Source organism: Aegilops tauschii, chromosome 7 (genome assembly GCF_002575655.3).
Source record: "Aegilops tauschii subsp. strangulata cultivar AL8/78 chromosome 7, Aet v6.0, whole genome shotgun sequence".
NCBI classification, from domain to species: domain Eukaryota; kingdom Viridiplantae; phylum Streptophyta; class Magnoliopsida; order Poales; family Poaceae; genus Aegilops; species Aegilops tauschii.
In genome coordinates, this window is record NC_053041.3 from 571,821,582 (window position 1) to 571,833,858 (window position 12,277).

Here is a 12,277-nt window from a genome sequence, read left to right on the forward strand (position 1 = left end):
TGTTTTTTCTGGAAAGAAACAATTTTTTATAAATAAGGAATTTTCAGCACTTATTAATAACGATTTTATAATTTCACATTGTAAGGTGCATTTTTTCTCTAAAACAAAGGTGTTGTAAACGCACAAAACTCCTCCTTGAGCCTCTCACCATCACGTTCACGTTGAACTCACCCAAAAAGGATTTCCCTCTTTTTTACGATTTTCCTTTGTTTTTGTTTTTTAGACAAAAGGATTTTGCTTTGTGTTTTTTTATTAGTAACATAGGGTTTTACTTTGTGACTGGTAAGCGGCCTGTGGGCCTGTTTGGTTGTTTCTTTACGAACTGGACCCACGGGCCGTTATTTTCTGTGCTTGACACGGATAGGGTCCGTGTCATCACCCCCATCGCCCACACACCCCCGCTCCCCTCACCCCCACCCTCCCCACAAACCACCCCGCCGCGACCCCGCCGCCTACTCGCCTGGCCGCTATCGACGGTTGGAGCAGAAGAGCGCGGAGTGAGATTTGGAGGCCGCCAGCAAGCACCTAGCGACTACCGGCGACTAGGTGAAGTGAGAAACCATAACTTGTAATCTTCGACTTCTTTATTCCTTGTTGTGTTGCCGTTTCGGAGTTGGATATGGTTTTCAAAGTCAGAGATTAGATAGTTAGGATTTTTAAATCAGAGGTTAGGTGGAAGCCGATGCAGAGATTGAAGGAAGTTTTCTACATCGGTGGCTAGCTGAGTATTTTTTCTAGGGTTTCGGTATTCCAGGGTTTTCATAACAATGAACAAGTGCAGATGCGTGACACAATAGCAGCAAATTTCAGCAAACAGTCCTTTAAAAACTTTAAAAAATATTGGCCTTGTGCAGTGGCGAATCCAGGAAGAAACCAGAGGGTGGGCTCAAAACCTATAAGCTGGGCTAGTGGATTAAATTCCTTTTTAGGCCGAAATTAGGTTGGGTTTAGTAAGGCAGCCATTAACCTGTAGTCCTAGATTGCAAGTCAACTAAACATTTCTCAGAATAATATTTAGTGCAGTGTTTTTTTTGCAGAATATGAAATTTTGATCCAAATATTTGTATCTTTGTAGGGAAATAACAATAAACTCTTAATTTTGTTGCCCAAATTAGTTCATATATTAAAGATTATAAATGTGAGGGCGTACAATATATCAGAGTTTTTAGGAATTATTTTAGTCTTTATTTTGTGTGGTTATGTAGTACCAGGAAAAAGTAAAGTAAGTTCATTTTCTCCAACATGACAGACAGGTGGCTAATTGAGTTGGTTACCCTGATGATCCTTTGTCCGTCCAGAACAGATTTTCTTTTCCTTTTCAAGGAACATATTGTTGGATGCGGATGTATGTAGATGGGTTGTATGTTGAAGGTGTGCGTGTGTACATTCGGGTGGGCCGAGTAATAGCAGTAGTAGGATTTATGTTTTCATAGGACTTTTCTCAGAGATTACTGCTTAGTCTTGGACACTACCTCAGTTATGCTGCAGAGGAGGAGGGGCCAATGCCGCGCGTTGACGGTCGGGGTGAGTCCATGCTGCCTGTCGAGGATGAAGAGAAGGACATGTCTGAACAAGCTGTGGTGCGGCAGGCACGCGCTGCGTTGCGGGGTTATGAGGAGTGGAGGGCGAGCCACCCGCTCAGTTCAAGTGTATGATTGTTGATTACTAATGCAGTACCTTCGTTGATTATACTGTATGATTGTTGCCTAGTGTCTTTACATGCATAAGCCCTTTTCTTAAATTCTCATCCTTTGCTTTTCTTCATTTTATTTTGTTTACACAGGTGGTGTGCATAACCTGTCGACAGGACTGCAACAGGCCCAATGAAGATGGGTTGACATTTACCATCAGGCTAGATGGGGACACTTCAGCTCTGGTATAAATAATCATGTCAATTTTTACTTGTATTGTGTATGTTCCCCTCTACTTTGAAGATTAACAATATGTAGGAAATAAATAGCAATTAAATTCTACATCTACAGATCATGCCATGCTACGCAAGGCACCAGTTCAGCGCCATCCCAGATAGTTCATTGCTTTTTCAAGCGAGAAAGAGCCGCATGTATGATTTTGGCGTGTACAAAGGGAATTCAAGGGCGATCATCTGTGGTGAAAACTGGTGCAGGTTTGTTGAAGACTTCGACCTGTGAGAAGGCGACCTTGTCTCCTTCGATTTGACTGAAGACATTCCTATGGTGTACTGCTGCAACCAGACAAGGAAATGCGATCAAAACAAAGAGCGTAAAGATCCTCTAGAATTAGCTGTCATAACGAAGGGAATTAATCTTACGAAGCAAGAGGAGCGTAACCTACATGACCTTTTGGCGATGAAGAAAGGTTATATAGGCGCATTTTTTGTCCACCGCTTCACCAAGTCGAACATAGCAGGAAAGACGATGGTATGTTTTTGGTGTACTAGTATTTTCTATTTTGTATGCAATTTTCTTTGTTTTTTCATGGAGAGAAAGTTTAATGATATGCTATTGTAGCTGAAACCAGTGAATATACTGATGTGTGTTTTTGCATATCCTTTTGTTTCCCATAACTGAATATCCTTATGTAATATATGTAGATGTAGCTGAATATCCTTTTGTTTACTGCTCCTTCACATATTTGATAATTTTTCTTCCTATGACGGTGCATACAGAGATTACCGGTGAAAGTTGTCGACGCCCTAAAGACCCCAGGAGATGGGGAGATACCGGGAGATGGGCTTGCTGGCATTCGGCTGTGCAAGGACAATTTCATGCCGGTCAAGTACCACAAGTGTGATGATGGCCGCATCATCTTCGGCAAGGGATGGAGTGATTTTGTTGACAGTGAAGAGCTTAAGGTTCATAAAGCCGTTCTTTTGAGTTTCAAGACCACCACCCGTGAAGATCTTCAGATCGAGGTGGTTATGAACATGCTGACCGAGGAGCCACAAATGTAGCACGACAACGCAAGAGTGTCCTTTACACTAGGTATAGTGTGAAAACTATTTTGATAGCAGTTATGCATCTATGGGGTTACGTCTTCATTATGTCTTGGGTGATGATGACTATGAGAGGAGGACATATTGCAGTTAGAGTAAATGCTAGGATTCGGCCCTATTCAGGACTCAAAATAGGTCTTTCAAAGGTGGTTGCTTTATTGGCTGCTGTTTCCCTGGCTATAATCATGAACGATGGTAATGCAAATGGAATCGTTAAGGGGGTTTTATTAATATTTTAAATCATGGAGTTAAGATGGTAGAACTACCTATGAGTGTTTGCGTAGGAGATGCGGGAAGGGCATCAGTTGTGTTCTTGACTCTTTGGCAATGCAGGAATAATGTGAGATTACAAAATAAATGGTATAGTGATCTTATGATTCTTGTTTAGCTAATTTGCTTGTGGATCAAGGGATGGTCTATATTGCAGATGAAGGTGGTAAACAAAGAGGTGCTGATGTTGGGAGCAAAGAGGTGATGATGGTCTATATGCGCACTCTAGAGCATGTAGCAGGTGAATTGTACAGTTCATCGCAAGTGTGGAGTCACAGGGTACTGCGGTGTCGCCTGCGCATCTCTGCCGTAGTTTTATTTTTTGGACCTTCATGTTAAGTCTGGCTGGGCTTGCTACCATGTATGATTTGTGCTGCTAGTTGATTACTTTAGAATCAGAGGGGGCGACCCTTCTTTTGATTAAAAAAATGAACTTTCTCTATGCAATTAAAAAAGAAAATTTCTCTATTCAAACCCAGTTGAGAACAGTATTCATTATAAAACTGAAATAATCTTTTAGTAAAAATGGCTATCGCATTCTGTATCATAGCTAGCGAAACCTAAACAAAATAAACGTCTTAAGTATAAAATCTCGTGAACGTGGATCAAATTAGGCAAGACAACTAGAATAAAGGATGATTCAACTTGCAGGAAATTTAAACTTACGACTTACTAGCAGTATAATAAAGTTTACAGACTATCAGCTAGATAAATAGAAGAAACATTTTAGGTCGATTCATTCTTCCTTCTGGACTTCTTTGACTGCCTAGATGGTTTGGTGAGATGCTGGCGCTGACTCTCGAACCCCTTCTGTAAGTTCAGCAACTGCCTGTATACGTCGTAGGTGGCATACGCGTCCATGGAAGCATAATAGATGTTCTTCAAGGGCAAGGGCGCTTCTGCCCATATATGGTGGTCATCTTCTGTGAGAGCGTCCTTCATCTTGTTGTAGCTGTGGTGGATGATGGAACCAGCGTAGTCAGCCAAGCCATACTTTGGCTTAATCGTCACTGGATCAGGCACTCTCCACATATTCTGGATATCCACAAAGTTTTGTACGACCAGACCAACATGCTTGAGTTTTTTCTTGTCATTGTTGATGTCCACCCCAACAAAGGTGTACTCCTCGTCGAGCAGGAAGGTGGCAAGCAGGCCGCAGTGCTCATCAGCAACGCTTATGTGGTACACGAGGACGTAGATGCCAACGCATAACTGGACCACGGCCGCCATCTGTGTCGGACCACGAGGCCAGGTGTACTCCACATCCAGTGCAACTATCTTCTGGTCGTTGTTCCGCAGCCAATATTTGAATCTGCCCATGCAGTACTCAACACTGCTAGCCTTGTTCGTGTACTTCACACAAATTTCGGTATTTCCATCTGCCCTAGCAGCATAATCATTCTCGAACGCCATGCCGAAGGATTGTAATTGATGAAACCAGTATAAGACATGAAGCATGACAATAACATGATAACAATAAGCCGAGATGAATATGACGGCAGATAGTATAGGAATTCTGGCGCTATTGAAAGTTTATGTAAACAAGTGCATGAACAATTTAAACTAAACAAGTACTCCCTCTGTAAAAAAATCACTAAAGCAGTGAACCAAAATTGTTATATTTCCTTGCAGAGGGAGTATATGCGAATTAACAATCAAAACTTACGCTCTTGAAATATTTATCTAAACAACTGCATCAACAATCAAGAATAAACATGTATCTATGAATTGTTCATCGCCCATGCAGATGAAACTGTGTGTACAAACTAAAGAAGCAGGAGAAAAACAAGAAATTGACAAGACAACGGACTAGATGTTGCATGCAGATGAATCTGTGTGCAAAATTCTCATAAGGCAACGGACTACATGTTGCAGGCAGATGAATCTGTGTGCACAAAATAAAGAAGCAGGAGAACAAGAAATTGACAAGAAGAAGGCCATCGTATGTGCTGCTACTGGAGAACTACTAACAAAATTGATAGGAAGGAGAACTCACCGTTCCAGAAGACGGATTGTTGGGAGAGTGGGCGACGCAGAGGAAGAGGGAATCGAGAGGACGCAGAGGCAGAGGAACCGTTTTTGGAGAGTCGTGGCAGTCAGGATGAAGCACCCTCGCGCATGCCCGTCCTAAATAATTGGGACGGGGCTCATCGCAGCCGTTGGAGTCCTCGCTTCCTTTCTCATGTTCACATTTCAAATGGGCTCATCCCATTATAATAGGCCCGTATAAGAAAGCACAAGAAGCCCAAACGCTTCACGGTTGAGATTACTGATCTAAACTTGCTAAAAAATTCTCAAAATAAAGAAACTAGCTAAAAATACTTTACGTGATCTAAAACTACCTCTTCGTGAGATCCCAAATTCCCAATATTTCCTTGTGGTGGGTTGTTAGAGAATCCCCTATAAATAAACATTACGTGATCTAAAACTACCTCTTCCTGAGATCCCAAATTCCCAATATTTCCTTGTGATCGGTTGTTAGAGAATCCCCTATAAATACGAAGCTTTTCACGGCATAGATCGTATACTTCCACCCCACGCCTCCCACCCCACGCCTCCCATACCTAGCCTTCCATGACTACACCGAATTACCACCCCACGCCGCCCAAAGTAGCTCCCAGGTCGGTGAAGCCGACGGAGCCGTCATCTTCAAAGCCTGCGTCGGCGAATCCTGAGATGAAAGAGAAGGGCACGTCAGAGAAGCCGACAAAAGAGAAGGGCACGTCGGAGAAGCCAGCGAATCAAAAGATGAAAGCGAACGGCAATGGAGCCGGTCGCCATCGAGAGAATCCTCCGGTAACGATTGAGATCCTTGTATTCTGTATACACCCTCCTTCCCAAGTCTGCATGCAATCCCATTATTTACGGCGCACTTCTTTTTGATCTCGTTTAGTTACAGCCATAACGAACTATCCCTATTTTACCGAAGGGAGATGGGTGTGTCTAGAAAGGCTTGCACGAATCTTAGCATAAAATCAATGACATAGGACTTAGATAAGCAATACTTAGAGCACATCTAGATGTGCTTTAGCAAAACTTAAGGGAGATCGTGGATACCTTCCTCTCTTAGTGTTTAGTCGTGAATGCCTCTCTCTGTAATGAAACTTGCACTAATTTTCGTGCTGGAAAGTTCTACGTGCAACGATATGGAAAGGAAGGACTAGTAATTCAACTTTGTTTAAAACCAGCAACCGAATCAACAAAATAATTGTGGTACTCCTAAATGCCTGATCAAATACGCAGTAGACAGAATACAAAGTAGTTTTGTACGTAAGTTGCACGCCTCACTTATTTGGCATTGAGAACATCAAATGTATGTACTATATTAAGTTTTAGGTTGACGAGAAAGAAAGGAGAAAACTAAAGAGAAAGATGGACAGTAGGATCACATGTTACATTCCTAATATGGTGATTATCTATAAACTATTGATCTTGTGATCATGTATGCAATTATTTTCGTAAGCGTGACGCCTGAAACTTTAGTAGCGTACATAGACCAAAGTCTGCTCTTTCTACTAAAAATCTATACTATTATCAGTCAATTTGCCGACAGAGATAGCTTGTTTTTCTATGTCTGGTGTTCATTATATGGCCTAGAAGCTCTATAATTTCATGCAGTACTGTAGAGCACAATTTTAATATTGGCATAGATTAGATCTAGTCGGTTCTATGCGTGTTTAAATGAATACCATACAGAATCTAATCACACTATTTGTACATTCAGGGAACTCAGGTTGCTTCATTGCTGCAATACGAGAAGTTCATAAAAGAATTAAACTCACAACAACTGACATACATCAAGTTGATTGGACTGGGTGAACTTCTCAAGACTCCTGGCATGAGAATGAGACGTCTACTATGCCAGGCCATCGCTTATTCATATGATGCAGAGTAGGATGCCTTTATAATTAATGGGTGACCATGTAGGATCACACTAAAAGATGTGGAGCATATAACAGGCCTGCCCTGCATGGGGAAGAATCACGTCTCTTCAAATCATAACGATACTTTGGAGTTGTGGAAGGAACTGAAAGACCCCAATGACACAAAAGTAACTTTGAAAGGATAGCTAGCCAAGATGAAAGGCAACAGCACACCTAATTTTGTCAGGCCATTTGTCTTGTACACCATAGGCAAATATGTATGCCCGACAACACAGCAGTATGTGGCCAACAGATACCTTGGGATTGTTAGAAACGTTGAGACAATAAAGAGCACCAATTTTGGACAGCTTACACTTGACCATCTTATGACTAGCGTCAGGAAATTTGTAAATGGTGGAGCAAATCTGGAGGGCAACCTACCACTGCTACAAGTAATACAATCATTATTAACATACAATACATTTAATTTATGGAAAAATTTCTAAGTTGTTTTTGTTGTAATGCAGATGTGGTACTACAAGAAGTGGAGGGTGCACCAATTGGACTCTACCATCTGGTATGCATCAAGGTTAAGGCCGCTGATCCAAAACTGGAGTGACGAGAAGGCACAGAAGGTTGACAACATAATCAACAAAAATTATATAGGGGTTGGAGAGGTAAAGTGTTAGTACTGTGTGCCTGGATTATCTACCATATGTTTTGAATGATACTAACGACACTAACATACAGTATGTCGATGACCTGCTGCGGCCTTTCAATCCGCCACCAGTTGGGACGCCTGTCAAACCAAAGACTGACGGTCAGGTAAATGATGAACATCAGACACAAATATATATTGTAACTTTGCAAGTACAATCGAAGTCATATGCTTCTAACTGCTTGTAATTTGCAGGATAAGGCACTCATGGGCCGTGTATTGGCTGATTTGAAAGAAGTTGCCTCCACTGTGCGGGAAGCCAGTGCACAACAATTTGATAGGATGAGCGCCCTTGAAAAAAAATGGACGAGTGCCTTAGGCGTACACTTGCGAACGGCAGACGCACGGACGACCTCATCACAGAATTCAATGTAAGTATGCCATTATGAGTTTCTATAAATATTTTTACTATCAATACTCTCCACACTAACACATTTTTTGAAGAACCACCGCTATGGAATATTTGATGCCGATCGCCCAGGAGTAGAGGACATACAGCTATCTGACCTGGGAGTACCTGTGGACCCAGTGGAGGTCCCAGGAGAGAATACTACCCACCAGCAAAAACAAAAAAAAGACACGGAGGTCATTGCCAAAGGCATTTCTGCTAAGGGAATACAAAAAGATAACATGGATGCCCCCATGAAGAACGTAGCTGAAGATTTGCAGCCTGCTCCTAGTTTGCAATCGCGAAAGCATTCAAAAACCACCACAAGCCTTGAAGCTTTCATGGTGATACACATTTCACATCTAACTGATTTTGTTTTAAGTTAATGCAGGTTCGTAGCTAACATATGATCTTCCATGTTCAGGATGAAGAAGACAGAGTTGTTGCTGCAGCTTGCAAGGAGAGTCTCAAGAATGTTTCATAGCTTTATAAAGAGCTGGATGCTTCGCAGGGTGCTCCGAGTTTGGATTCGCGAAAGCATTCCAAAGCCACCACAAGCCTTGAAGCTTTCCTGGTGATGCACATTTTATAGTTAACTGGTTTTGTTTTAAGTTAATGCAGATTCGTAGCTAACATATGATCTTCCACGTTCAGGATGAAGAAGACAGAGCTGTTGCTGCAGCTTGCAATGAGAGTCTCAAGAATGTTTCACAGCTTTATAAAGAGCTGGATGCTTCGCAGGGTGCTCCGAGTTTGGATTCGTGAAAGCATTCCAAAGCCACCACAAGCCTTGAAGCTTTCCTGGTGATGCACATTTTATAGTTAACTGGTTTTGTTTTTTTATTTCACGCAGATTGCAAGCTAACAAGTGCTTTATTTCGAATCACAGGATCCTCTGAATTTGGGGCACAATGAGAATGTGCGAAAGGCTGAGGAAAGAAGAGATCAAGATGATGAAGATGTCAGTATTGAGGTGGGGGGAGAGGCAGGTACCAAAAGCGAACACCGGTCTGCCAAGGCTAAGGCAATAAGGGAGCCGGAAGAGACCCATGTCTTCCAAGTTGATGAGGACAACTATGATGATTCTTTAGCAAAGCAGCGACAAGATAGTGTGGTTGATTCCATGCTACCAACTCGTACGAGCATCCGAAAAAGAGTGGCATCTTCATTATTGTGCAATGAAGATTATGTTCTGTACGATAGTGATAAGAAGAGAAAGAAAAACAGGACTCCATCGGAGTCTACAAACGATTCCAAGGACACAAAGAATACAAAGAGGAAAAACCGTGCAAGCATTTTTAAAGATACAGACACAGGTGCTTCGAGGCTGTAGACCGACCTTGACAAGTTTTGACAGAATTACGTGGCCGAAATTGTCAACACCTCAGATCTTGATAAACAATTGGTGGTAATTGATGACATTGTTCTGCTACAGAAGCATTTGCAATGCCTCACCATGACAGATGGAGTTTTAGATGACAAATGGTTGGGTGACGAAGTAAGATATTTGCCAAATTATTTTATCAATTTTCTTTTGCACAGTATAATTAACTTTAATTTTGTTTTAGTTGGTAGATGCTGTGATTCAGATCATGCGTCATGATCATCCTAAGGACATAAGGGACGGGCAACTGGTTTACATTCAGAGGGTGGCCGGCGTCGCTATGCTCGAAAGAGATGGTAAGGTAGAGAACTGCCACGAGGCCGCTTTGGCGGGCAGTCATGGAACAACAAAAGGAGACAACTACCTCAGACATGATCTGGTACCATCTAACCATGACATAAACACATTTATTTTTGTAATCATTATGCATGTTGTGTTGGGGATTGTTGCAGAAATTAAAAAATTTCTACGCATCACCAAGATCAATCTATGGAGTTTACTAGCAACGAGAGGGGAGTGCATCTTCATACCTTTGAAGATCGCGATGCGGAAGCGTTGCAAGAACGCGGTTGGAGGAGTCGTACACGTAGCGATTCAGATCGCGGCAGAATCCGATCCAAGCACCGAACAACGCTGCCTCCGCGTTCAACACACGTGCAGCCCGGTGACGTCTCCCATGCCTTGATCCAGCAAGGAGGAGGGAGAGGTTGAGGAAGAAGGCTCCAACAGTAGCACGACGGCGTGGTGGTGGTGGAGTGGCAGTTCTCCGGCAGGGCTTCGCCAAGCTCACGCGGAGGAGGAGATGTGTTGGGGAGGGGAGGGGCTGCGCCTTGGATGTGGTGGTGCTGCCCTCCCACCCCCCTCTATTTATAGGGGCAAGGGAGAGGGGGCCGGCCCCCTCCAGATGGATCTAGAGGGGGGGCGGCGGCCAAAGGGGGAGGCTTGCCCCCCAAGCCAAGGGGGGCGCCCCCTCCAGGGTTTTCCCCAACCCTAGGCGCATGGGCCCTAGGGGGGTTTGGCGCCCAGCCCACCTAGGGGCTGGTTCCCCTCTATATTCAGCCCATAGGGCCCTCCGGGGTAGGTGGACCCTCCCGATGGACCCCCAGAACCCTTTCGGTGGTCCCGGTACAATACCGATATACCCCTGAACACTTCCAGCGACCGAATAAGGACTTCCCATATATAAATCTTCGTCTCCGGACCATTCTGGAACTCCTCATGACGTCCGAGATCTCATCCGGGACTCCGAACAACATTCGGTAATCACATACAAACCTTCCTTATAACCCTAGCGTCATCGAACCTTAAGTGTGTAGACCCTACGGGTTCGGGAATCATGCAGACATGACCGAGACACCTCTCTAGCCAATAACCAACAGCGGGATCTGGATACCAATGTTGGCTCCCACACATTCCACGATGATCTCATCGGATGAACCATGATGTCGAGGATTCAAGCAATCCCGTATACAATTCCCTTTATCAATCGGTACGTTACTTGCCCGAGATTCGATCGTCGGTATCCCAATACCTCGTTCAATCTCGTTACCGGCAAGTCACTTTACTCGTTCCGTAATGCATGATCCCGTGACAAACTACTTGGTCACACTGAGCTCATTATGATGATGCATTACCGAGTGGGCCCAGAGATACCTCTCCGTCATACGGAGTGACAAATCCCAGTCTCGATCCGTGCCAACCCAACAGACACTTTCGGAGATACTTGTAGTGCACCTTTATAGCCACCTAGTTACGTTGTGATGTTTGGTACACCCAAACATTCCTAAGGCATCCGGGATTTGCATGATCTCATGGTCTAAGGAAATGATACTTCACATTAGAAAAGCTTTAGTAAACGAACTACACGATCTAGTGCTATGCTTAGGATTGGGTCTTGTCCATCACATCATTCTCCTAATGATGTGATCCCGTTATCAATGACATCCAATGTCCATGGTCAGGAAACCGTAACCATCTATTGATCAACGAGCTAGTCAACTAGAGGCTCACTAGGGACATGTTGTGGTCTATGTATTCACACATGTATTACGATTTCCGGATAACACAATTATAGCATGAACAATAGACAGTTATCATGAACAAGGAAATATAATAATAACCATTTTATTATGGCCTCTAGGGCATATTTCCAATAGTCTCCCACTTGCACTAGAGTCAATAATCTAGTTACATGTGAAGAATCGAACACCCATAGAGTTCTGGTGTTGATCATGTTTTGCTCGTGGAAGAGGTTTAGTCAACGGATCTGCGACATTCAGGTCCGTATGCACTTTACAAATATCTATCTCTCCATCTTGAACATTTTCACGAATGGAGTTGAAGCGACGCTTGATATGCCTGGTCTTCTTGTGAAACCTGGGCTCCTTGGCCAGGGTAATAGCTCCAGTGTTGTCACAGAAGAGAGTCATCGGGCCCGACGCATTGGGAATAACTCCTAGGTCGATAATGAACTCCTTCATCCAGATTGCTTCATGCGCTGCCTCCGAGGCTGCCATGTACTCCGCTACACATGTAGATCCCGCCACGACGCTTTGCTTGCAACTGCACCAGCTGACTACCCCACCATTCAAAATATACACGTATCCGGTTTGTGACTTAGAGTCATCCAGATCTGTGTCGAAGCTAGCATCGACGTAACCCTTTACGACGAGCTCTTCGT

General features: G+C 43.5%; 1 protein-coding gene across 1 annotated transcript; it reads right to left on the reverse strand.

Annotated features, from left to right (window-relative positions):
• Nucleotides 1–3,970: 3,970 nt before the first annotated feature.
• Nucleotides 3,971–4,657, reverse strand: LOC109769147 (uncharacterized). Its single transcript, XM_020327894.1, has one exon. It carries the CDS (start codon nt 4,655–4,657, stop codon nt 3,971–3,973), a length of 687 nt encoding a protein of 228 aa, XP_020183483.1.
• Nucleotides 4,658–12,277: the final 7,620 nt, after the last annotated feature.